This window comes from Lepidochelys olivacea, assembly GCF_965140295.1.
Source record: "Lepidochelys olivacea isolate rLepOli2 genome assembly, chromosome: 1".
NCBI lineage: Eukaryota > Metazoa > Chordata > Testudines > Cheloniidae > Lepidochelys > Lepidochelys olivacea.
In genome coordinates, this window is record NC_140411.1 from 167,639,740 (window position 1) to 167,664,983 (window position 25,244).

The window sequence follows — 25,244 nt, forward strand, 5'->3', positions numbered from 1 at the left end:
AAACCTGTACTACCCTACTCAGAAGTTAAGCCTGAATCACAGCATCATAAATTGATTTATAGGTTCAAAGATTTTTAAGATCAGATGGAATCATTGTGATCACCTAGTGTGACCTTCTGCGTAACACAAGTCAGGAACTCAATGCAACTTTTTACTAGGACTCAAAAGACACATGAAATCCAAGCTGAATCCTTTCTTCCAGAATTGACCGGCTTAGTTACAGTGTCCACTGTGCTGACAAAGAACTCTGACTAAAATTCACTACACAGATAAAGCATGAAATACATACAGATTGAGCTACAGTATTATGTTGTTGTTATTATTATTATAATATTATTATTAATGATTACCATAGCGCTTAGGAGCTCTAGTCATGAGCCATGACCCCATTGTGCTAGGCTCTGTAGAAACAGAACAAAAAGATATCCGTGCCCCATAGACTTTACAGTCTATATGATTAGAGACAACATCTGGATGCAGACAGATGAGGGAGCACAAATTAATAATGACACAGTATTGGCCAGCATGATACAGTGTGGTCTCAGCACACCAGCAACCTAACCATTGTCCAGTTTTTTGTAGGCATCACGGCAAAGGAGAGTTTTAAGGAGGAATTTGAAGGGGGACAACAAGGTAGCTTTGTGGATATTTATGGGGAGCACCTCCCAAGCAAGAAGGGCAGCATGGGAGAAAGCACAAAGGTGCTTGTTTGCAATGTAACAAGTCAGCAGTGAAGGCTGCTATTATGGGGCGAGTGGAGGCAAGCATCAACACCATGATGATGGATGAGATGATGGGTAGGGGTGATTGACTGTGAAGGGCCTTGAAAAAGACAACAAGCAGCTTATGTTTGATGCAATTGAGAAGGGGGGAGCCAATGGAGGGATTCAAAGAGGTGTGAGACCTGGTCAAAGCAATGGACTAGGAAAACCATCCAAAAGTGGCAGAAGGTCGCTTTGAATGGGAGGGGTGGAGGCGCACATGGAAACCTAAATGTACTAACATGGGGAGTGGGAAGACTTAGAGGGAGTGGGAGGAAGTTAGGATGTCAGGGAAAGTTAGGATGGGTGCTCCGTGTGGGGAGAGGGGGACAGTCGGGGTGCCAGGGAAAGGAGGGGGAGCAGGATGGTGCTCTGCACGGCATGTGAAGGGAGCTACTGAAGATTTTGAGGAGGGAGATATCTGGCACCAAGTTGGGAAGAAGGGTCTTGGTGATTTGGGCCTGAGGTAGTTGCTCCCAGCCCTGGCCTGATTACCCAGGTTCCTACCTGCTCCCCAGGCCAAGCCCGGGTGCTGCAACAGCTGCTGTAGCCCCCCCAGTCACACGCTTGCATCCACACCCAGCAGTCTCATAGCCCCACCTGACCTGAGCCATGTTGAGCTTGAGCTGACAGCTAGACATCCACGAGGGGATGTCTGAGAGAGAGGCCTCTGGTGTATTGAGGACTGTGTTGCAATTTCAAGCTATCACTGTAGAGTGTCAGAAATGAGTGAAGGGTTCCTGGTCCTGCTTGCAGGCTAGGGAACTCTGTAGTGAAGTGTGTGATCTGGGAGCAGCAATCAGTCTGCAGCCAGACAGCCTAGAGGAAGGTGGCTGAGTTGGTTTAGGGAGCAGCCTGCTTTGTCACTCTGTTTTTTGGTTCTCATATGTTACCTGCATTCTAAGAAATAAAGCAGTGTTACACTTTTGTAAGCAGTATTTCTTGTTTGTTTGACTTTTCTGTGTGTATGCTGTGAACGTAACTAGGCCAAGATTTTAGTTTGGACAGAAGGAGACAATTCTGGAGTAGAGAGGTAGATCTACAAGTTAGTATAGAGATGGTAGTTAAATTTGTGTTTACAAATAAAATGACCAGAGATAAGGTTTGGAGGAAGAAGAAGAAGAAAAGAGGACCAAGATCAGAGCCTGTGGAATCCCCTCAGACAACTGGAGGGTAGATGAGGAGGATCCTCCTCAGGACATGCTGAATGAGTGACTAGAGAGGTGAAAGGAGGATCAGGAAAGGACAGTTATACAAGCCAAGAGAACAAGACCTCAAGAAGAGCATGGTTGATGATGTCAAAGGCAGCTGGCATGTCAAGGAGAATGAAGGTGGGGTACTAGATCTGAGCTTTAGCTAGGAAGAGATCATTAGAGATTTGGCAAGTTGGCCCCTCACTGTCACTTAATGCAAAGAGGACATGGCACTGATCAACCATAAAGACAATCCCAGCCCCCAAACCCCAACCTTGCTTAAATAGAGTTAAGATTGTAAATAGATCTCTCAATTTAAAATAACATTCTTAGAATGCTGTAGCAGTTAATTAAAAAAAAACTTTGAAAGTCAGGAAATTCAGGGAGAATTTTATTTTTAAGTTTGAAAGTCTGGAAATTGGAATGTTGTAGTTTACAAATGTAAACATCAGAAAGTCTGGAAGTACTCAGTTAAGACTCCAGTGCATCATAAAATAGCACAAATAGTGTAATTGACAATACATTGGAATTCATTAGTTTGTTCTTATCCAGAACAATATCATTTCATTTGGGATTAATTCATCTCTGTGTAGGTGGCCAGCATAAGACCTGTGCACCACTTATCTCTCTCGAAATAAGGTTAAAGTGATGCATAAGCTTTGTGCAGGCCCACTGCACTGGGGTGCATTTCACCCTTAGTGAAGAATGGCACTGTCAGAACATAATCATGAGTTCTGAGGATAATACCTGGCACATATTAAAAGCAATCTAACTGTTTACTAATAGAATGCCTTTTTATGAAGAATGCATTCTGCAAACATTTATTTTTAGAGCCTGAATATGAAAGGCCCACAGAACTTAGCAGCTCTCTGAATCAGGCCTTTATATAAGTTTATTGTATTGGCTATAGTTCATAGTTCAATTTAGCTTGATTAGCGTAGTAATTTGTTCTCAGTTTTTTAAGAGATGCTAATTCATTTCAGATGAAAATAGACTGAAATACCACACATATTATTACTGGAGTCCCAAAAAGCTAATCCATTTTATAAATCTCCATCAACCCCTGCAGCTTTTCCAAGAATTGTGCCAACAGCCAGTAAAAATTGTATGGGCAGGTTTGACAGTCTCAGAAGAGGAGAACTCTCCCAGTGATGACTAAGCCACTGATAAACTCCACTACAAATTAGTCAATTCTTGAAGAATTATCTCTGGATACTTGCTGTTCCATGGGTGAATTTTTAGTAATAGCTACCCAGCAACACTTCCTTTATTGATATGTAGAGAGACAGGGTGAAATCCTGGCCCCATTGAAGTCAATGGCAAAACTCCCATTGACTTCAAAGGGGCCAGGATTTCTCCCACTAAGTTACCAGAAAGTGACTGATTCTCAGCTGGTCTGCAGTGATAACTGCTGCCCCACAAGGACACTGCAGGGCTATTTAGCAGTGTTAGATAATCGATTAATATTGCTCCAAGAATTATAATTTCTGTACAGGCGGCTTGACCATTTCTAATGGCTCTATCCAGCTAACACCACAGACGATGTACTGCAGCTTCATCGCTTTGCAGTGATGAAATGAAAGTGGCTAAGGTTTACTCAGCTCGGCTTCACTGTGCTACAATACAGTACTATTGTAGCATACAGTGATCTCCACTCATGATGTCACAAAACAGTTTTCAGAGAAAGTTAAATCTTCATTACCATAAAACAAAGGATTTAAGGTGAAATTTGAAGTGGGGAAGTCATTCAAGGGGATAAATGAGGGGGAAAGGGCCATAAAAGGGGCAGTACAAATGAATGAGTGATTCCCTACATGTGGAGGTAAAAGAGAGGAAGACAATAGTGGAGGAGATGAGTGAAATAGACAGGAAATAGGCAAGCAAACATAGAGAGGTAGCATGAAACATGTCCATGGAGAGGCAATATGAATTGGATTTAGAAAAAACTATGAAGCCATCAGAAATGACAGAGGGTTAGTTTATTACACAATGTTTCTGCTTCCTGGAGTGAGAAAGTCATTTGGCTGCAGAGTTCTGGACACCTGAAGTTTGAAGAAGAGGCATTTAGGAAGAATGTAAAAGAAGGAACTACTATACTCAAGACATTAGAGGACTGATTTTCAGACTGAGATTATATGGTCAAGTGTGTGACAGTTTACTGCAGGAACTACCACATACACGTGTGTAAATCAAAGACTTGAGTGTGTGCACTGGATAGCTATATGGATAGTTGCCATCTAACTCTGTGGGTATGAAAATCCCTGCTTTTGTGCATGCACATGCTTGTTGTACATATGCAAAGGAGGTGGCAACTGAGCAGGCTGAAACTGGCATGCAATCTTGGTCTGAAAATCAAGAGGGAAAGAAAGTTTGGGGTTAGAGACAGCTTCAAGATTTCTGCCCATCAAAGCAAAGTTAAGGTTCTGATTACGGACAGTGATGTCTTCATATTGGTCTAGATAGAGCCTAGCATGTTGTAGGCACTGCTGCAATACAAATAATATATATTAATAACAATAATGAATGATAACAGTCAGGCATATAGAGGAACTGAGTGTGCAGTGTAAAACCTCCCCCCAGAATAAAAGAGAACCAGTTATAGAAGTAGGCTTTATGCAAGAAGAGAGTGCTGGAGATGGCAGCAGTGTGTCCAGTGATAAAAGAAAGCTTTGTCTAGTACAGGTTTGGCAGGTAAAATGGGACTGCTCCTCTCATCAGCTTCTGTTTCCAGGAAAAAAAATTAGTAGTGGCAGACATAAAGGGCCTGATTCATCTCTCACTTATGCCAGAGTAGATCAGTTTTACACTGGTACACATGGAAAAGTGAGAGGAGAATCAGGATCGATATGTGTACATTAACTCTTTTGATTGTGATGTATGCAGCGAGGGACCATCCTTCCCATTGCCTATAAGTTAGGTAATATTCTTCACAAAGGGGCCTCTCACCTAGCAAAGAGTCAATGTAACTCTTATTAGTCCATCACCCAGGTGTCTTTAAGCTCTTTCTATAGGTATAGAGGGTTCTTTTTAATATTAAATCTTAGGACAGAGGGGGAAGTCCTCCGTGAAAAAACATTACGTCAAAGAATTCAGAGCAATCCAATTAATCTGTTCCATAATTTGCTTCTTTCTTCCCCCACGTTCCCCAAAGCCGTTTTCCAGGATGCATAGTTCAAGTCACCCTAAAAAGTCTTAGTCTAATAGTCTTATTCAATGGTAATCTTCTTTGGAAAGGGACCTTGGGCCGACTCCACACTCTGTACAACACTGAGCATAATGCCAGAGTGTCCACTTTGCTAGATTTTATTTTGGCATATACTCATTAGCTTCACTTAAATTTTCCCATTTCCTTAGTTTTTCAGATATAATTCTTCCCCCCCTTCTCCCTCCCCCCCCCCACCTCTCCACAGCTTGCAACATGGAGCTATAACTCTATCATTTTGTTTTCACTGTGGATTGTAAATATTTCTGGAATCCCTATGGAGTCCCCCAGAGCAGCGTGGGTTGGAGATTCCCATTCCCACAGTGGCAGCATGAGAGGCTGTGCTGTCATGCAAGGGAAAGAATGCTTGTATAATCATCTTATTTTTAATTTTAGACATTGTGCCAGCAGTTGGTGTTATCTTAACCCTTTGTAATGGGCAGATGTTTGCTTTGAAAGCACAATGGTAAACTGGCGACCTTAGAATTCTCTGTTCTCAGATGTCTAGTCCAGAACTCAGCAAAGTTGCAACCAGCAAATGCTAGTTCCAGATCTTAAGTTCTGACTGTGTTGCTTTGTTAGGACCAGATCCTGAGTGTTTTGCCATTGACCTCAATGAGGGCTGGAGCAGCAGGCCCTTCACAAGCAAATATTAAAAATAAGTGTTTTTAATACCAGCACTGTTTGGACACTAATTTTAGAATTAATACCATAGGTGCAGCAATCCAAGTAGACTCTAGTGATGAAGATTATAGTGACTAGCTACAGTAAAATATTTTATCAACATGCATTTTCCTAAAGGAAAACACTTCTTTTCCTTTATTTCATGAACATGTCTTGTGGACCATAATTATCTGACATATCATAACTCTGATTACATATCAAACTTCAATGGCCAAATTAATCATGGGTGTGACTCCACTGAAGCCAAAATAGAGGATCCAATGGAGTTACATCAGGAATGAACTTGCCTCAAGACCTCAATCTTACCCTCAAGTATATGAGGGCAGGAGCTCTGGCTAGAACCCTGGTAAATAAAAGATGAAAGAAATACATAGCTGGTGACATCATCTTCTGAAGATTGAGGAAGGGGCCAACCATGCCCAGGAGATAGCAGGAAACCACTACACCCAAAGATTTTAAGTAGGTGGATCCTGGAGTCTGGAGAAAAATATTCCTTTAAAAATTTGGGTTTGTGAACTTGAATCTCCATGCAATCTTGCGGGGGTCAATCCCTCAAGAAACACAATGCAAGGTTCAGTTTGCAAACACCATTGTGACCGAAACCCTGCGGGGTTTAAACAGTCCTAGTTTATTCACATGACATAGAATCTAAAATTCACATGACATAGGATCACATGAGTTAGAGGTGAGGAATGGGATCACTTAATCCATTCCCTTGCAAGGGTGGCCTACAGTTCCCTCAGCAGAGGAGATGTCGGTTAACAGTACAGTAGATCAAGGCCAAAAAGCTATCTGCATGGCTGGATTACTTTCATTAGCGCAGCAATTGGCTTCACATTTTTTTACTCAATTCAACTTTAGATTGGATAAACTGAAAGACCAAAAATTCTGCTGTGGTCCAAAAATGCAAAGTGATTCTGAAAATCTAACTCGTGTCTTCCAGCATGTGAACAAAGAAAACAGAGGTAAATAAATAAAAAAATATATTCTACAGTTCTTTAGGGCCCTGATCCAAAGCCCACTGAAATCCTTGGGAATTGTTCCACTGACTTCAATGGATTTTGCACCAGGCCTTATGTTACAACTTATGTTTTAAAATTAATTCTAAATTAGTGTCCAAACAGTGCTGGTATTCTTTTTGTTGCCAAAAGCCGCACAATGGATCTTTTAAACAACTCTCTTAAAATGTACAGAAATTCAGATGAAGTGACTCACAATGCTGAACAAATAAGGCACCACCATGCCTAGTTGTGCCTCTCGAGTTCTCTCTAAGACAATAGAATATTTTTTCTATGTTTGACAAAGAAAAATATTTTAATTATAATTGTTGATTGGCTGGAAGATTAAAAAAGTCTGATAGTTGGTGACTGATTAAAGTGGTTGGTTATAAACCTAGAGAACGTTACTGAGAAATGTGAAACATATTGCATAAAAAATGGGATTAGTATTTCTTTGGAATTAGCACCCACTTTCCTTAATAAAGCTGAGGTCATCTGAAAGTCCTATCCCACTGAGAAGTTTATCAGCTTGAATTGTAGTATAAAGGCAGGGGGACCTAATCAACAAATTTATTTTATTAAATTTGTTTTTCCTTTGACATACAGAATATACAATTTGTTATGTGCCAACAATATGCTCAATGCATTAGAAGACACAAAAATAAAGCAAGTTCCTGCCTCAAGGAGTTAACAGTCTAAAAGGCAGACTCAAAAAATATAGAGATGGGCCTGACACAAAACACCCACATCTAACTAAACCCTCACATTGGGTGTATACCTCTATTTCACAGAACCAAATCCCAGATCCTTAACCTCAGACCAGCTCAGACCAGAACTCTGAAGTTTGCGTCCCTTTCTTATTGACATGGAACAAATGTTTTCCTTTAAATATAGGAACCAACATTTGCATCTAACCTTTTCAAACAATATCAAGAAATTACATCTCTTACCATCTCTCTTAATATTTTGGTGAGTTCCAACCATCACTTACCACAACACGTCAATAGAATTTACTCAATGGATTTATACAGGATTCAATCTCCTGCTAACATGGTAAGTCGACAAAACAAATGCTGCATCACTGTGGCCATCAAAATTCTTACCACTTTATTAAAAGCCCCAAATAAAATGGCATTCACTTGCTTTCTTTGTGTTTAGGAGAATCTGGATTGTGTTAATTAATGGAAATTAATGGAAACTTATTGTGCAGGAGGATTGCATGGTCAGCTGATGTTTCTTGAGTGTTTTTGTCTACTTTTCATTGACTCCATTTGCTCTCTATTATTGGGGTAGAAGGCCAAGCCTGATTTGTTAAAGCAGTGATTATTTCTGCCTGAACTGTTCTTGAAAAAACAGATGTCTTTGTGAGTGGACTAAGACAAAAAGGGTTGGAGCTATCAAAACTATGGACTGCTTCTTTTGCCTCTTCAACCTCCAAAATAATTCTCCAACCCAGGTATAAGATCCCATGATTACTCCCTTTTGATGTGTACACATCTTGAGGTTCCATTAAGATTCTTTTGGTTTTCTATTACAGGCTTACTTCTTGGAGGCTACACAGAAGAAATGGGTTTTCAGAAGAGATCTGGATCAAAAGAGTGTGGTTGATTGATGAACTGGGGTAAGTAGGTCATTCCATATATAAGAGTCAGATGACCACAACCTCCATGAAACCCTTGTGACCCACCACAATTCCAGCATTCTGTAATGAGCAAAGAACTAAGTATTTGTGATGGTGGCTCTCAAAAATGGGATGATTTAGCATAATAGAAAGTCTTTGCTTTTCTACGTGGATTTTGACCCATTCTCAGATATGAAAGTTGCAAGTTACCACTGAAGGAAATAATATGCGTTTAGGCCAATGGTCCCCAAACTCTTCACAGTCACGCTCCCCTTATCCCTGTCTGCGCCCCCCACAGGGAGCCAGGCAGGGAGCAGGGCCGTAGCTCCTGATCGGGGGGGGACAGGGGTAAGGGGGCTGAGGCTGGGGCCACAGATGTGGGGTGGGGCTGGGGCTGGGGCTGGGAGCATGGCTGCGACTGGATGTAGGGCTGGAGCAGGGCTGGGGTTAGAGTGGGGCTGGGTGGTGCTCCCTCCCCTCATGGGGGCTGGCCCAGGTCCTGCCATGCCCTCAAATATTGCTCTGTGTCCCTCTAGGGGGGTGTGCCCCACAGTTTGGGGACCTCTGATTTAGGCCCTGATTCAGCAAACCATCCCTATTCAGCAAAGCATTTAAGCATAGGCTTAAAGATAAACCCATGCTTAAGTGTTTTGCTGAATAGGGACGAATTTGTGTATGTGCTTAAATGCTTTGCAGAACTGGGGCCTTAGACTTCCTCTGGTGAATAGCTAAGAGGGAAGAAAAGAGCTCTCTAGCCATGGGCCCAATCTGGTTCCCATGGAAGTCAATGGAAAGGAAGAGTCTCATTAACTTTACTGGGCATTGGATCAGACCCTACATTTGTTTCTCAAGCCCTTGGCATTCAGTTCCCAGTGTTTAAATATATGGATGGGATTTCACTAAAAAAATGGCATTAGGATAGCAGACATCAGAACAAATATTCTCTATTCTGCAGTTCACGGTACATATAGGATGCAGCATGTTTGCATCAAACAATTGTTAAAGAAGTACAGACTATGTACATCTTTAAACCAATGTATCTTACATCTCCATGTGGACAATTTCTACATGAGATGTCCTGTTTCAACAATTTGCGACATTAAATTTTTTGATACTCAGCCTTCTCTACCCAATTAAGTGGTTTAGAACCCGGCATGGATTTTCATGACATATATTGTTCAGATAACACTGTTCACAAAATTAAGAGATACCTAGAAAAACTCTATTTCTGTATTTGAAAGCCAGACTAAGGAATACTGTGGGAAGAAGCATATGTGACTACATAACCCTAGAGGGCTTACAGAAAAGGCAAAAACATGTCTAAACTTGATTTGTGGTAACAAAGTGCATGGAGATTGAAATTCCACCCACAGCCATAGATGACAATGTAACTCTTATGAGAAGGAAAGGGACAAATCCTGTGTACATTATATTGCCTTCATACTGTGAGGTGATCCAGCAAAAATATTACATGAACGGAATTTGGGAGAAGAGGATTGTGAATGGGTTCACTGTCCGCCACCTAGGGGTTGCTGCCGCTGGCAGCCACTCCACCTAGTGGTTGCAATAGGATGGGTCAGGGAACCCACTCCCTCCTACTCCACCAACTGTCAACTCAGGACCCTGTGAGGCCTGTCCAGCGTCTTTCACCTTGAGGTGCCTTAAGTTAGCCTTCCTGGGCCACCTCCTACCTCCCTCTTTCCCAGGGCATGTGGCAGTTTGTCCCTGCAAGTGCTACCTCGAGGCTTGCCTACCTGCCTCCGACCCATAAAAGCTGCTGCTCATCAGCATGCCTTCTCCCGGTCTGGATCTGGCTACGTTGTCCTCCTCCACAACTCACAGAGTGGGTCCTTCTCCCTGCCCTGTCTACGCCCAGTTGAGCTGTCTGGCTCCCTTTTAAGCCCCACCTCCAAGGGAGCAATCTCAGCAAAGGTGGAGGGGCAGCACCTCCTGAGCTCAGAGCTGCTCTTTAACCCTTTTCTGTCCAGAGAGGGGTTTATACACACTATCACACAGCCTCCCCCCTCAGATCCAGTGTTGGGGTATTGTCTTGCAGACCTTGCACATCTCCCCCACCCGCCCTCACCTCTTGAAAAAAAGTCTGTTTTTATGGCCCTTCCTAGCCCTGCAACATATCTGGAAGCTGTAAGGTTGAAAGGAGAGGTACCGATGCATGATCCTGGGGTTGGCAACCCTCGCAGAGTGTAGCCACCACAGCAGTGCATGGTCCATCACTAGGAGACAGGGGTTCCCCCACAAATAATATCTTAAGGTGTCCACAGTCCATTTGACTGCCAGGGCTTCCTCCTCAGTGACCGAGTAGGATGTTTTTTGTAGGAACAGTTTGTGGCTGAGGTACAGTATGGGGTGCTCCTCTCCATCAATGTCCTGGGAAAGAACTGCTCCTAGCCCTACCTCGGAGGCATCCATTTGTAGCATAAAGCTCTTGATGAAGTCAGGGTGTGCGAGCACTGGCTCTTGGCTCAGCTGCTCTTTTAGCTCACAGAATGCCTTATTTCAGGCCGTGGACCATCTCATCTTCAGGCTGGTGTCCTTTATTAGATCGGTTGGGGTGCTGCAATGGTGGCAAAACTGGGCACAAAGAATCTGTAGTACTCAGCAAGTACTCAGCCTAGGAAGCGATGCACCTGCTTTTTTGTGTGAATGGTATTGCACATTGCTCTAGGGCCTGCATTTTGCTGACTAGCTGCCTTAGACGCCTGCCCCCAACTAGGTAGCTCTGATATGTCATCTCCCAGCTGGCCAGCTTGCACTTGGCTGGGTTAGACATTAACCCTGCCTCCTGGAGGGCCTACAATATCACCATCACATGCCTTAGTTGGTCATTCCAGTCCTGACTATAAATGTTGATTTCGTCAATGTGTGCAGTAGCGTACTGCCCGTGATTCATTAGGCACTGAAAGGTGGCCGCAGCCCACATAGGCTGAAGGGCATGATCTTAAATTGGTATAATCCAAACAGTTTGGAGAAGGTGGCCTTCTCTTGTGACTTGGCAGTTAGGGGAATCTGCCAGTAACCCTTTTTTGGTGAAGGGTAAAATATGCCCGATGCCAACTCTATCCACATATTTATTCAAGTGACATCATCATAGGACCTAAATCACATTAGCCACGTCATCAGGGGCTCATTCACCTGCACATCTACCAATGTGATATATGCCATCATGTGCCAGCAATGCCCCTCTGCCATGTACCTTGGCCAAACCGGACAGTCTCTACACAAAAGAATAAATGGACACAAATCTGACATCAGGAATCATACCATTCAAAAACTGGTAGGAGAACACTTCAACCTCTCTGGCCACTCAGTAAAAGATTTAAGGGTGGCAATTTTGCAACAGAAAAGCTTTGAAAACAGACTCCAACAAGAAACTGCTGAGCTTGAATTAATATGCAAACTAGATACCATTAACTTGGGTTTGAATAGGGACTGGGAGTGGCTGGGTCATTACACATATTGAATCTATTTCCTTAAGTTAAGTATCCTCACACCTTCTTGTCAACTGTCTAAATGGGCCATCTTGATTATCACTACAAAAGTTTTTTTTCTCCTGCTGATAACAGCTCATCTTAATTAATTAGCCTCTTACAGTTTGCATGGCAACTTCCACCTTCCGTGTGTGTGTGTATATATATATATATATACACACACACACCTACATACATATCTTCTGACTATATGTTCCATTCTATGCATCCGATGAAGTGGGCTGTAGCCCACGAAAGCTTATGCTCTAATAAATTTGTTAGTCTCTAAGGTGCCACAAGTACTCCTGTTCTTTTTGCAGATACAGACTAATACGGCTGCTCCTCTGAAACCTGTCATATATACTTGGGGGTCCGCAGTCTGTTTAGTAGCTCATTGACCTGGGCCATAGAGTATGCATCATACTTCGATATAGCATTCATGCTCCAGAAATCTATGCAGAAGCAGATTGACCAGTTGGTCTTCAGTACCAGCACAATGGGGTTCCTCCACTCATATGGGACTCCTCGACTACCTCAGCTTCAACATTGTCTGCAGTTCCTAGTGGACTACCTCCCATATCTTTCTTGGCAGGAGCCAGGGGTTCTCCCGGACCTTTTTCCCTGGCTGGTGTCTATGTGACGTGCCAGGTGCATACGCCCTGGCAGCATAGTGAACACCGCGGGAAAGGCTTCCAGCTGCAGCAGTTGGTGGCACTCTTGCTCTGGCTGAAAGTCTTCTCCTGGTGGAATCAGTCCAGTGCCTTGTCCTGGGGGCCTCTGTGAACCGAGTTCCAGCTCGGGCAGAGATGATGCTATGAGGAGGCTCTCCCACTCACACCAGGCTCTTAGCAGGTTGACATGGTAAATTTGTATCACCTGTCATTTTTTGGGCTGACGTAGCTCATAATTAACTGCCCCTACTTTCCTCAGCACCTCAAATGGGCTTTGCTATTGAGCCATCAGTTTTGACTCTGAGGTCAGAAGGAGCAGCAGGACCCTATCCATGGGCCTGAACTCTCTCATCCAGGCCCCTCTATTTTAGGCTCATTTTTGGTCCTCATGGTCCTGCAGCAGGTTTTCCCAGGGAAAATGCCCTTAACCTCTCCAAATCCTCTCACAGGCAGATTATGTGTTGGACCACACTGGGTTTAAGTGGTGGCTGCTCATCCCACATCCCCTAGAGGAGGTCTAGTACCCCATGGGGTAGTCTCCCGTACAGAAGCTCAAATAAGGAGGACCCTATGGAAGCTTGAAGCACCTCACGGATAGTAAAAAGGAGGGATGGGAGTAACTGATCCCAATGCCGTGGGTCCTGGGCGATGAACTTCCTCAGCATCCCTTTTAGGGCTTTATTGAAGCACTCCACTAGCCTGTCTGTCTGAGGGTAATAGACTGACATCTTTAGGACCTTAATCTTTAAGAGATTACATAGCTCTTTCATCTATTTTTGATGTCATGTTGCTCCCCTGATTGGTTAAGATCTCCTTTGGTATCTCGACCTGGGTGAATAGCTTCCGTAGCTCAGGGCTGATGTGAGTGGCTGTGCTAGCTCAAATGGGGGTGGCCTTGGCGTAGGCCACTAGCACTTGAATGCACTGGTACCCGGCTGTCGTCTTCTCCAGTGGCCCCACCAGACCCATGCCGATTCTTTTGAAGTTGGTCCCAACCACCAGGAGAGTGATGAGCGGGGCTTTCAGGGGTATCGCGGACCTGGTCAGGTGGCACTCGGGGCATGACACACAATTAATCTTTGACATCTCCATGCATCCCCAGTAAAACCTAAGGGTTACCTAGTTGAAGGTTTTCTCTTGCCCAGTCGGACCCCCACAGAGTATTGTATGTGATGGCTCTAGCACCCGTATTTCTCCTGTTTGGGCATCCTTGGCCATCCAGTACATTCTCTCCTCCCATAGCTCAAAGTGAGGGCATAGTTGCAGCAGCCATGGGTCTGCCACTTTCCGGTTCACGCCTGTGAGGTGCTCATATGCCCGGCTCAGAATCAGGTCCTCCTTCTGAGCACTTATAAAATCTATTTTGGCCATCAGCAAATCCCAGTCTTCAGTTTGTGGGGCCTTCTGCCTCCCTGGTGGTCGTTCCTGTTGGGACAGGCTTTCTTTGGAGTCCTCTTCATCCCTGACTCAAGCTAGGTTTCCTGACCCCAGGTCCCTCCCTGGGGGTATTCTTCCCTCAGCAGGTTATTAGCCCAAAATTTTATCATCTCCTTAAAATCTTCCAGGTCTTGACCCAGAATCACCGGGTAAGCCAGTGCAGGGACTACCCTGACCCACACTTTCCTCGAGTGTTCACTTATTGTGAGCTGCACTTCCCTAGTAGGGCATGGGGGTAATGAAAGACTTTCATCTTCATGGACATACTATAGACAGATGGTGTATAGGTGGTCTCCCAGCCTGGCTAGGTATACTCGGACCATTGTCTGGCTACACCTAGAACCTATCAATGCCATCATGGCCACCCCATTAACCTGCATTTTGTCTGGTCCTTTCTTTCTGGCCTGGGTATCCGCCATCCAGACCTGCCCGTAGGAGTAGTCCATGTAGGGGAACTCTTGACAGAAATGGGCTGGCCGTTCACATGAGAAGCAGGGTTTGGTCAGGGGGCTCACTCTATCCCTTCCCAGCAGTGGCCGTGGGGTGTCCCCAGGGGTTCCCCCATCAGGGCTGGGTTTCTCCTTGGGGTGCTTGGCCCCCTGGGCCCGGACTCCCAGGGTCCCATCCAAGCTGCGGCTAGGTTGCAGGTCAGGGTAGAATCCCGCCTTCACGGGGGCATACTGCCCTCAGGAGTCTCTGGGTGTCCGGGGCAGGGACACCCTGTGTCTAGGGCCTTCTGATCACCACCCAGTTCTTGTGGTGCCACCTGCCCCCAGAAAGTTTTCCACCAACCTAATTGCATTGGCCAAGGCCCCGCTGGTGTCTTAACACCCATTCCAAGCTGCTGGGGGGGAGAATCTGTGTAAATTGCTCCAACTCTACTGGTTCTGCAATCTGCTTCTTGGTTTGCTCTTCGAGTTGAAGCCACCTCCAGCAGTGTTCCTTAAGATGCTGGGCCAGAGCCTGCAGTTGGGCACCCTGGGAAAAATCTTTCCCAGAAGAAGCATTGCCAGTGGATTTCGGTTGTGATATCAAAAACATGTGAGATGGCTGCTTTGACCTTGGTGTAAGTCTTGGGTCTCCACCGCGTCAAGGCTGTGGTAAGCAGCTTGGGCGGGCCCTGTAAGGTACAGAGAGAGCAGGATAGCCCAGTGTTCTGGAGGCCATTGAGCTAAGGTAGGGACCCTCTCAAAAATGACCAGGAACACTTTAAAAAAAAAAAAAAAAAAAAAACACAAACCCTACCCTCCCTGTTCTACCTAAAATGTCATTGTTCTTTTGTACATCTTTCCATTGTATAAGCCCAATTCTGTGCTCCAAACCTTTGCATATGCAGGGAGAATTAGGTCCTGTGACTAACAAAGTACTGAACAATTTCCAGGTTAGTATTGACAGCACAATTTAATGTATTTAAAAAGGGAAAGGGTAAATGTACTGTTGTTTCATGCAGGCTTTCACAGCAGGCTGGGAAGTGATTAGAGGAAGTCACCAGAATGCCAGGAGAAGGAGGAGAGAGACACAGCCCAGTTTGGGGCTGCTGAGGTAGAGATCTGATGCTAGAATCACGTAGAGCGAAAGGATCAGTGAACCAAGAAAGTATGCCACCTGATAATCTTAGTATAAAAGCTCAAGATCTGTGAAGAGGAGAAAAAGCTTAAGCAACTTTCCTTCCAACTCCGTGTGCATCACTAATCTCTCACTACTGGATCCAACTGTACATAACACTTAAATGACCTGTTGACTCTTTCCATTTCTTTTGCTGTGACATGGTTTTCAAAAGGAAATGCACACCAGGCCATATGGAGATTTTGCTGTTAGATTCACCTTCTCCAAAAAGTGAACATGCATGTGGATTACAAAACACGGAGAGCCAGCTCCTCAGCTGATGTAAATCAGCACAGCTTCTTTTAACATCTGTCCTTGAGAGCAGAGGGGATACGTGGGCGGGGTGGGGGGGGCATCAGCAAGTACAGGTCACCTCTGCCAGAAAGAGATTGTTTTGTTTATTACGAGTCTTTGTGCCAATAGTGTACTGTCTCTTTAAAAGAGGAAGATTTGTTTTCACAAACTCAACAAGGCTTAAGAAAATCAATTGTGTGCTTTTGTTGAGGAAGGAAGGGAAAGTATAAGGAAAGTCAGCAACTTTAGAAGCCCAGTACTCATTTTTGCTGTTGCATAGCCTGTAGCCCTTAACAGGTATATTAGTTTTAAGCAGACTCAAGATGGCATTTACAGGTTTCATCTTACTTCTTGAGAATTTTCTGACAGCTTTTGGCCTGCACTACCTGTTGTAAGTTTCACTAATTCGGAACTAGTGAAAAACCTGCTTGGATTGTTCTGGATAGCATTCTTTTTTCCCTAAAGGGATCAGTAACATTTTGATTTTTTTCCTTTATCACTACGGATTACATCCCTGCATTAAGAAAAAATGTGAGCAGATTGTAATGCCTACAAATGTCACCAGTTCCTGCTGGCAATAGATTGGAATTTAAGAGGCTCTTCTACATTTTACTTACACAGTTGTCTGTATGGCATATTTTTAATGCTGGATTCTGGGTTGGGAGGGGAGGAACAGTCTTGATTCCTTTAATTTATTTGGATAGCTCTATGAACAATGAAATACTGAATACATAAGTACTTTTGAAATTTATCTTGGATTTTCTTATCTAAATAACTTAATTTCAACTTTGAATAGTCTTTTGTGAGAGGATCTTGGGATATTTTTAAATCAGTTGCTATTAGAAATGAAAATATGAACTCTATTATTTCTTACTTATAGACAGTTACATTAGTAACTCCAATACTACTACCAATAACTGGGAGTCAAGCCACAAAACACCTAAGAGTAAGATAACAAAGTATTTAAAAGCCTTTTACATGTGAAAAGGAATCTAAGGGTAGTAATGTAATATATACTTCTGTACTTTTGTTCTCTACAATTTAGGTATGCTTGTTCAGGAATAGGATTTTGAAATTTGAAACAATAGCACAAACAATTTTTTCTACATTTGAGAAAATAAACATGTCTGCACAACCACCCACCAACATTTTAAAGAGTATTAACATTAACTATGTTAATATTTATAATAATGTATTAATATTATTTATGAGGTATTAACTTTGCCCCAGTGCACTTGATTAGGATTTGGAAAGTTACACTCTGCTTTTTACTTGTGAGGTTTACCTTTTGCCATAGGAGAAAACATTGGCTTACAGTTTGGTAAGGTTGCAACTATGAGGGGAATACTAAGCATATTATTAAATACACAAAGGCAAACAGCTGATCTTCTAAGTACTTTCATAACAACAAAGAAATGACTTATGTCATGTAACAAACAGAAATAGTAATCTTCAATAGAAATGTTGTCCCTTCTTTCTGCTGAAAATAAGCAGCAGCATCTGTACAATTTCCAAAGCTGTTTAAATTTTGCATTATGAAATAGTTCCCTTGCATTATCAGCCACATGCCATTTTGATGGGGGACTGGTATGTCCACTGGTCTCAGAACTGACCTTGTATGATCTCTCCACTTAGGGCCTGATTCGAAGTCAGTGAGACTCTTTCCATTGACTCTGGCACAGGCTCTTACTTACTACCAAAATTGTGTTCTCATGGTTTTATTTGAAAAGAGATTGATAGTACTGAATGGTTAAAGTTGTCACACTGCTTCCCATGCCACTTCCCGGAACCCTTAACCCCCTCTTCCTATGTCCTCCTCTAAGTAATTCTACAGCACCAGAAGGTCTGAATCATGCTCTTATTAACTTTTGTGGTGTAGGCCTAACAACCTGTCAGGACTGGCATGATCTTGCTTGATGCTATAGAGTTAATGGGGCTCTCCTTTTAACTGATCTGTGTTGGAGAGGTAGCCAGTGTTCTCCCTTTGACTAATCTTTGCCCTGGGTCTAAATTTGGGCTTTGTACAGCTAACACCTATGCCCAATGCAGGCCCAAATGCTAAAACTAAACCCCTAATTGTGATTTCCAAAGCAATGGTACCAGTTAGAAGTTTCACTGATTCCAAAATCATCCTTTATGACCTGAATCGCTCAAATGGAAAAATGTAAGTCAGACAATTTAGCCAAAGTAAAATGTCCCTGTCTTTTCATCTATCTATCAATCATTATACCAGAGCATGCACCCTAAGCCCCAGCATGCACCCTAGTGAGGAACCACTCCAGGATGCACCATAACCCTGCCCCTGGGCATATGTTCTACTCATGAGCCCCTCCCAGACATTCCCCTAACTACTCCTAGTCACACACATCCTCGCTGGGCACACACCCTGCCCTAGCCCTGTGCACATATCCCACTGAGCTGAAAGCTGGGCACCCTAATCCTGGCCATGCACCCTGCTGATGAGCCAGTGCTGGGCACGCACTGTATTGAGGAGCCCCTCCTAGGCACACTCCCTGATCCTGGCCATGCACCCTGCTTGTTGGGCGGGCAGGCACGCTACCCCCCCCCCCCAGTGCAGGCTAGTGAGGTGCCCACCTGTTACTGAGTGTCCCTGTCTCCCCCCAGCCCTGGGCATGGCCATGCTGCCTTACCTGAGAAGTCTGTCAGAGCCTCGATTTCTTTGGTCCCCACCAGGAACACGCAGTACAGGAGATTGAGAAGCAGCCCGGGCTCTACCTGTCTCCGGCTTGGATGCTGCCCAGCATCCAGTTCACTCATGGTGCGGGGAGGAGCGGGCGGGGGGGGAGGGGGGTGGTCGGTCTCTGCAGCCCGGGAGAGTCACATGATGAACCCAGCCCCCAGCTGGCAGCGCATCCTCCCCAGCGGCCACCTCCCCTGCGAGCTCCGCCGTCCTTCCCGGGACCAGAGCGCGCTGCCCCCAGCGCCAGCGGGCCGGAGGGAGCCGAGAGCCGCCGCGCAGTTTCCCCCAAGAGGAAGTCCCAGCGATTACTGGTCCCTGGCACAGCGCTTTGCCTGCGTGTGTGTGTGTGTGTGAGGGGAAGGGAAGAGCCTTTCCCCAAGGCACGGCTACCGTGAGAGCCTGCGGGAGTCAATCCCGAAGTGCCCCCCCCCCCCGCCCTTCTCTCCACCCCCGGCTGGGCATTTCTAGGGCCCGGCACCTCCCTCCTGATCCACACACATCGCTTCTTCCTCAGCGCTGCTTCCTAGTCACGCTGTGGCGGGCCGGCTAACCCACCCGTGCCCCCGCCTGTCTGACAGGACAGCCCCTTCCCTCACCCGCCCACGCTTTACCTGGCGTGGGTACATGCCCCGCCGGCGTCTTCACCGCGATCAGTCACGCCTTCCCCGAGCCCCCCGTGGCACCGGCGTGAGCGCCACACTTTTCTTCCTTCTCTCCTTCAGACTTTTTGACACGGTCATTAGCAAAGCAGAAGCCGCCAAGTCCGTTGGTCTAACCCAGCAGATCACGGCTTTTCAGCCTGTTTTATGGGTCTCTGAGGAAAACCCAACCAATCTACAGATTTCCTCCCAGGCTCAAAACTCAGGATGGGAGGATGTCAGCTGAAGTGTATCTGTTTAAAGAAACAATACCAACACATGTATCAAAACAATCTTGTTTCCCTGATTTCTCTCCTAATTTAGAGATCCTTCTCTTAGCAAATATTTTATTGCTTCATTTAACGTCCAGTTTCGCAGATAGAGCCCCCCCCCCCCGCTTTTTGTCCCATTAAAGTTTTAAATGTGCGTTGGGGACATATTAGGGGGACTGCAGTCTCTTTTGCAGGAATAAAAAAAACTAGTGGAAAGTAAGGGATCCAAAAACTGCCCTTACAGTTCTATACTGCCTTCAGATGTTCTTTCCAGTTCTTTTAAGCCCATCAGTAGGGAATTGCTGAAAATGGCTTAGCCTGTGCGCATCTCCTTTTGACATTAATGGAACTAATTAAGTAATAATTAAGCGAGGGCACTAGTTCTCCAGTCCCTTTAAGGCTTGTCACCATGAAGGGGGATAGAAGCAATATTGGAAATATAAGGATGGATCTGCAATCAATTCCCTACACTGGGGCTGTGTTCAGAGATAAATGTGAAAGTGGGAAAGCATGAGCATTTAACAGTTTGTAGCTTAGTATGCACAGTCACTTTCTGCAACTTATTTATTAGATGACATTGGTGAGTATGTAATAGGAGATGGGACCAAACTAGCGCTGCAGATCATATTCCAATCCCACACCTCAATCTTTGCAGGGGTTTAGACCAGATCCAGATTGAATTTCTCAGCTCTGGCATATCTCTGAAGTGGGCCAGACTGGAACATCAGATCTGATCAGTTTGAACTTTGTAAGAGTTTGTATTTGGCTCTGAATACATATCCTAATTTCAGGCCCATCTCTAACAGAAATTTTTCTTTCTTTCTTTCTTTCTCGCACACACATATAGAGTACACCAGCTGATTACCACATACATAATATTCATGCTTTCCTGGTCTTGGGCAGATAAAAGCAAATTAAATTTTGCAGTAACCTGCCTGTGGTTGGGAGCACTCCACTAATTTTTACTGAATTCAGATTAAAAAAGATAAAAATATGTTCGTGCTAGCCTTGTATGAAAAGCGTTAATGGTGGTTGGTTGGTTCTGAAGCAACTACCTGTAACTGAACCAGTGCGTTTTGGAATTTGCCTGACTCCCTACCTTTCTTTCAGTTGACTGACTGACTCAACAACCTTGTCTACACTGGGATTTTTTCCTACAATTTTGCACCGTGGATAGCACTGGTTCAGCTCTGCTGCTGTTAGCAATGAAGGGAGTGATAAGATAGGCGAGGCATGGGTGGACATTGATGTTTTAAGTACCATTTTTTTTATCCCTCCACCTGTTAAGCCAGGTGCTTCAGCAAGCATGAGTCCAATGTACTAGACTCAGAGGGAGACATTAAAATGTCTAAAATAACCTAAAATAGCTTTTCTATATTTAACAATTTACATTTTTATGGTTTAAAATGTAGGGACCTTCCTGGGCTGTATGTCCCATTGGGAAACTGTGAATCTTCCCTTTCCTTTGAGATAAAACTCACATTCTAGCCCTATAAGCAGGGCTTAAATTCAGCTGGCGGTGCCTGGAGCAGAGCTTGAGTAAATATTTTCAACCCACCTTGAGTTTTTATATCATGTTGGGGGGGAACCATGGGGGGCTCCAGGAAATACTTTGAGAATGTAAGCCCTGCCTATAAAGTTATGAGAAAAAGGACCTTAAATCCATCAGTGGTTCAGGATTGAATCTGGTGCACACTAGCCCTCAGGCAGACAAAATTTTGGGGAGAAGATCCTCATGTATGAGGGGAGAAGGAAACACTTCTCTGAAAAGTTGCTTTTTAAATATGGCAGCTGTTTGAACTGCTAAGAGGTTTCGAATATTGCAGGTAATCTCAGAGAAGATGGATGAGTGGGCAGAGGGCAAGGTGAGGTAGTCAAAGATGTATAACTTCAGATCTATGTTATGGCTGTGCAAGTTATCATATGCATATCACCACCAGATGTGTTTGGGGGAAATCTATCTGCCTATCTATCTCTCTGGATAGACAGACATATACATATATCAGCCCCAGGTCAGGAAAGCATCCCTATTCTAGAAAGCATTTTAGGACTTGAAGTCAATGGGACTTAAGCACATGCTTAAAAAGTTAAGCATGTATTTAAGTGTCTTTCCTGAATCAGGGCCATAGTTTGTTAGAGTTTCTCTCTAACCTTTTTAGTGGGACTTCATTATTGCTATTGATTTTATTTGAAGGAGTTCAGATCCTACATTGATTGGTGACAATATAAAACCCTAACATAGATAGTTAGAAAGTAACATTTACAGAATGTATTTTCTCCTTTCACTTCTGGTAAATGCTTTGCCTATGAAAGCAGTTTTTGCCAGCTGACAACATCCACTAGTCAGAGGGAGAACACAGCTTATGTGTTTGTTTACACACTTCCCAAACCCATGATGCTGTAATTCAGACCCATACAAGTGGAATGACATCATCTTTTGCTCTCCTAAGTGATTCCTTAGGAGCAGCCACACTTGAGTCCATTTATTCCTGAGGACAGAAGTTAGCATCTTCTGAGCTGGGTACTCTGACTGCTCAAATCAGTTTACTCTCTTTTGCTCTGGGGAGAACAGAAATAATTTCATAATGTCAGAAATGTGGAAAACTTACTGTTTGTATGAAGTTACCATTGGAAGTCTCAGAATAGCAAGGCAAGAAACATACCAAACCATGTCTACGCTTTATTCATTTTCTCTGAACCTCTGCCAGTCTGCCAATTTGAAACTCATATCACAGTTTACTGTATGGAAACTCAAATAAAATTAGTGTTGTCAGTTAGAAAATAAGCCAGCAGTGTGGAATAATAGAAGAATCTTGAATCGGTTAGTAAATATTAGACTATTAGTAAAAAGTTCACAACCAGGCAGATTTATAGCGCCATGACACTACAGTTACTGCACTGGAGATATTTTAGTTCTAAAATCCCTATTTTCAGGCACATACAACTCTTCCCCTCAAAACAATTGTCTTAGAGCTGAATCTTTTCATGCTCATTCTCAGCTGCAAAAGTGAGGTTTTTGAAATGCTTAGTAAAATTCTGTTATTTTAGAAAATTCTGAGCATGAAAAATTAAAAGATTTTCCCCACCACTTAGGACATTTTTAAACACTTTGTTTTCTTGCACTCTGACACAGATGAAATCTACAAGAGAGTTCTAACAACTGGACTGCCATAGTCCGTTGGGTTTCTATGGCAATGAATGTCAGACCAGTTAAAATAAAGTAAGTGCTTTAAAATAATTACTATATGGTGGTTATTTAAAATAACGTGTCCCATATTTACTGATTCATCCTCCATTTCTATGGAAACAAGAATAAAAAAGGTAACCAGTAACAGAGAACTCTCTTTTGTATATTTCAGCTGTGGCTGTTTTCTGAATGCTGCAAGTTCTACTTTTCATATAGTACTAAAGACTGTAGGATCTAACAAGGTCTTCAAGTCTGCAATAGTTTGACTTTGAAAACAACAGGCCAAATCCTGCATGCTCTAGTCAAGAAAAATTCTTATTGACTTCAGTGAATCTTGACCCAGGGGTTTTTTTAAAAGCAGGGGAAACATCTTAGCATCCCCCCGCCACAACTCCTTCACAGAAGAAATGATCTCCGATGTGACAGAGAAGACAAAGTTATCTAACACAGTGGTTTTCAACCTGTGATCCACAGACTTATGGGCGTCTGCAAACTATGTCTAAGATATCAAAGGGGTCTGCACCTTTATTCAAAAAATTTTAGGCGCCCACAAGTGAAAAGAAAAAAAAAAAAGACTGAAAACCACCGATCTAAAAAGTTCTGTGCTTTGTGGTTAAAGCAGTTCCCTGCACTGTCGGCTTCTTGCCCAGCTAATCATAACTTTCTAATGACCATGCCCACTCTGTAAGAAAGCAGTAAGACAGAACAGGGTGTGCGTTCATATCAGTTAGTTAAACCAATCCCCTTCTCTTTGGTTCCCTCTAAATCCCATCTTTACTCCCTCATTGTAGGGAACTTCCCCACCCTCCCATCACACTGCCACCATCACTGGCACCTCTCCTGTAATCGGATTTTTTTTTCTGATAGCACCCACAGCATGCACGGCACTATACAAACAGAAAGAAAGGCACAACCACTGTCCCAAAGAGTTTACAATCTAAAAGAACAAAACAAAAAGGAAGAAAGGGGTAAAACATAGATATAGAGAGGTCAAAGTTTTGATTGTCCATATCTCAATAATTCAGAGCATTGATGGTGTAGATCATCCCCAATTGCTCCTCATTCTAGCTATTATTAGTCAAAGCATCTCTTGTGCCTCCGTAGCAGTGTGCGTTCAGGAGGGATCAGAATGCAGGGAAAGTATGTGCCTTGCAGACCGGCTCGGAAGGACATCAGTAGGAGCTGCTGGGACCCAGCACATTTGAAAATCTGCCTACTCGTTGGTGCTCATTGTGTCATTGCTTGTATGTGCACTGATGCTCTTTTCCTCTGGACTGCAAGGGTTCAATGATGAATTTTGAGGAGATAATCAGTTTACAAAGTCAAAGTGGCTAAGGCTTCATGGTAATTTAATATTATTCTATTAAAATAAAGTGGGTTAGATTTTGGTATTTGTGTAAGCTACCCTTTCTCCTTTTCCTTTGTAACTCAACTACTGTGCGGAAGATGCCAGTGGGCAGAGGGGCTTATTCTATTAATTACAAGGGATTCCAATTGCTTCATCTTATACTGCTCCCTGCTCTTCCAGGTTTGCTCACTTCATTTGCTGGTCCCCTGTCATCTTCCTCTGCTGTCCTGATCTTCCCCTCAGTTTTTGTTTTCTGGGCAAGCAGCCCAATTCCCAAACCATTCTGAGTCCTGGCTTGAAATCCTAGCATGTCCACTGCTGCTGACACTACAGCGAGGTTGGTTGCTTTGATATTGATATGGTTCAAGTGTGACAGTGAGGAAGATAAACCCCCATAAGTCATATTTTAAAATGCAGTTCTTTAGCTATTTAGAAAAGCGCTGCTCCATTTGAAACAGCTAAAAGACTGATTATATTATATTTAAGATTAAAACAAGTGGTGGTTTACCTACATTGCTGCAGCTGCTAATCCTTGTCAATAACAGAAAACCCAGCTTGGCTGCATTGGCTCAGCAGTGGAGACCCATTAAGAATGTAATCACAGGCTGGCACTCCCAAAGGGTGAAATTTACCCCAGTTCCTGGGCCCACACAAGACCTATGCACTTCTTAAGCTCTGTGTCAAAGCCAATGTTTTCAGAAATGACTTCTAACTGGGTGCAGGGCAGGGCTAAAATCATCTCAGGCATGATGCTCAGAAGTGCTGAGCACCTACAGCTCTTCTTGGAAATGAAGGTGCTCAGTACCTCTGAAAATCTGCACCTAGGTGACTGATGTGGGCATCCAGAATTGGTGGGCACTTTAAAAAAGTCAGCTTTAACATAGGGCTTATCCGATGCCTGTGTAGGGCCTCTTCATGGGGGTGAATTTCACCCAGTATGCTACAGGAGCTGGAGAGCTTACCCCAAAGTACAGATGGGAGTGGTGGAAAAAGAGGATAGTGTAGGTGTGAGTGGAGAAAACCAGTGACAGAGGAACAAGAGAGCAGCAAAGGAAAAGGAGGTCTGGGTTGAAAACAACTCTTACAGTTAACAGCATCTGCCTTGCCCCCGTTCTCAATGACTGCAGCAGCTGCTCAGGCACTC

At 43.8% G+C, this 25,244-nt stretch overlaps 1 protein-coding gene across 1 annotated transcript in view; it reads right to left on the minus strand.

Moving 5' to 3' along the window:
- EVA1C (eva-1 homolog C) overlaps positions 1-19,063 on the minus strand; it is a 62,550-nt gene extending 43,487 nt beyond the window's left edge. The window contains exon 1 of the mRNA XM_084622962.1: positions 18,606-19,063. Within this exon, the coding sequence (XP_084479088.1) occupies positions 18,606-18,732 (127 nt within the window). The 5' untranslated portion in view covers positions 18,733-19,063. The remainder of the gene's footprint in view (positions 1-18,605) is intronic.
- Positions 19,064-25,244: the final 6,181 nt, after the last annotated feature.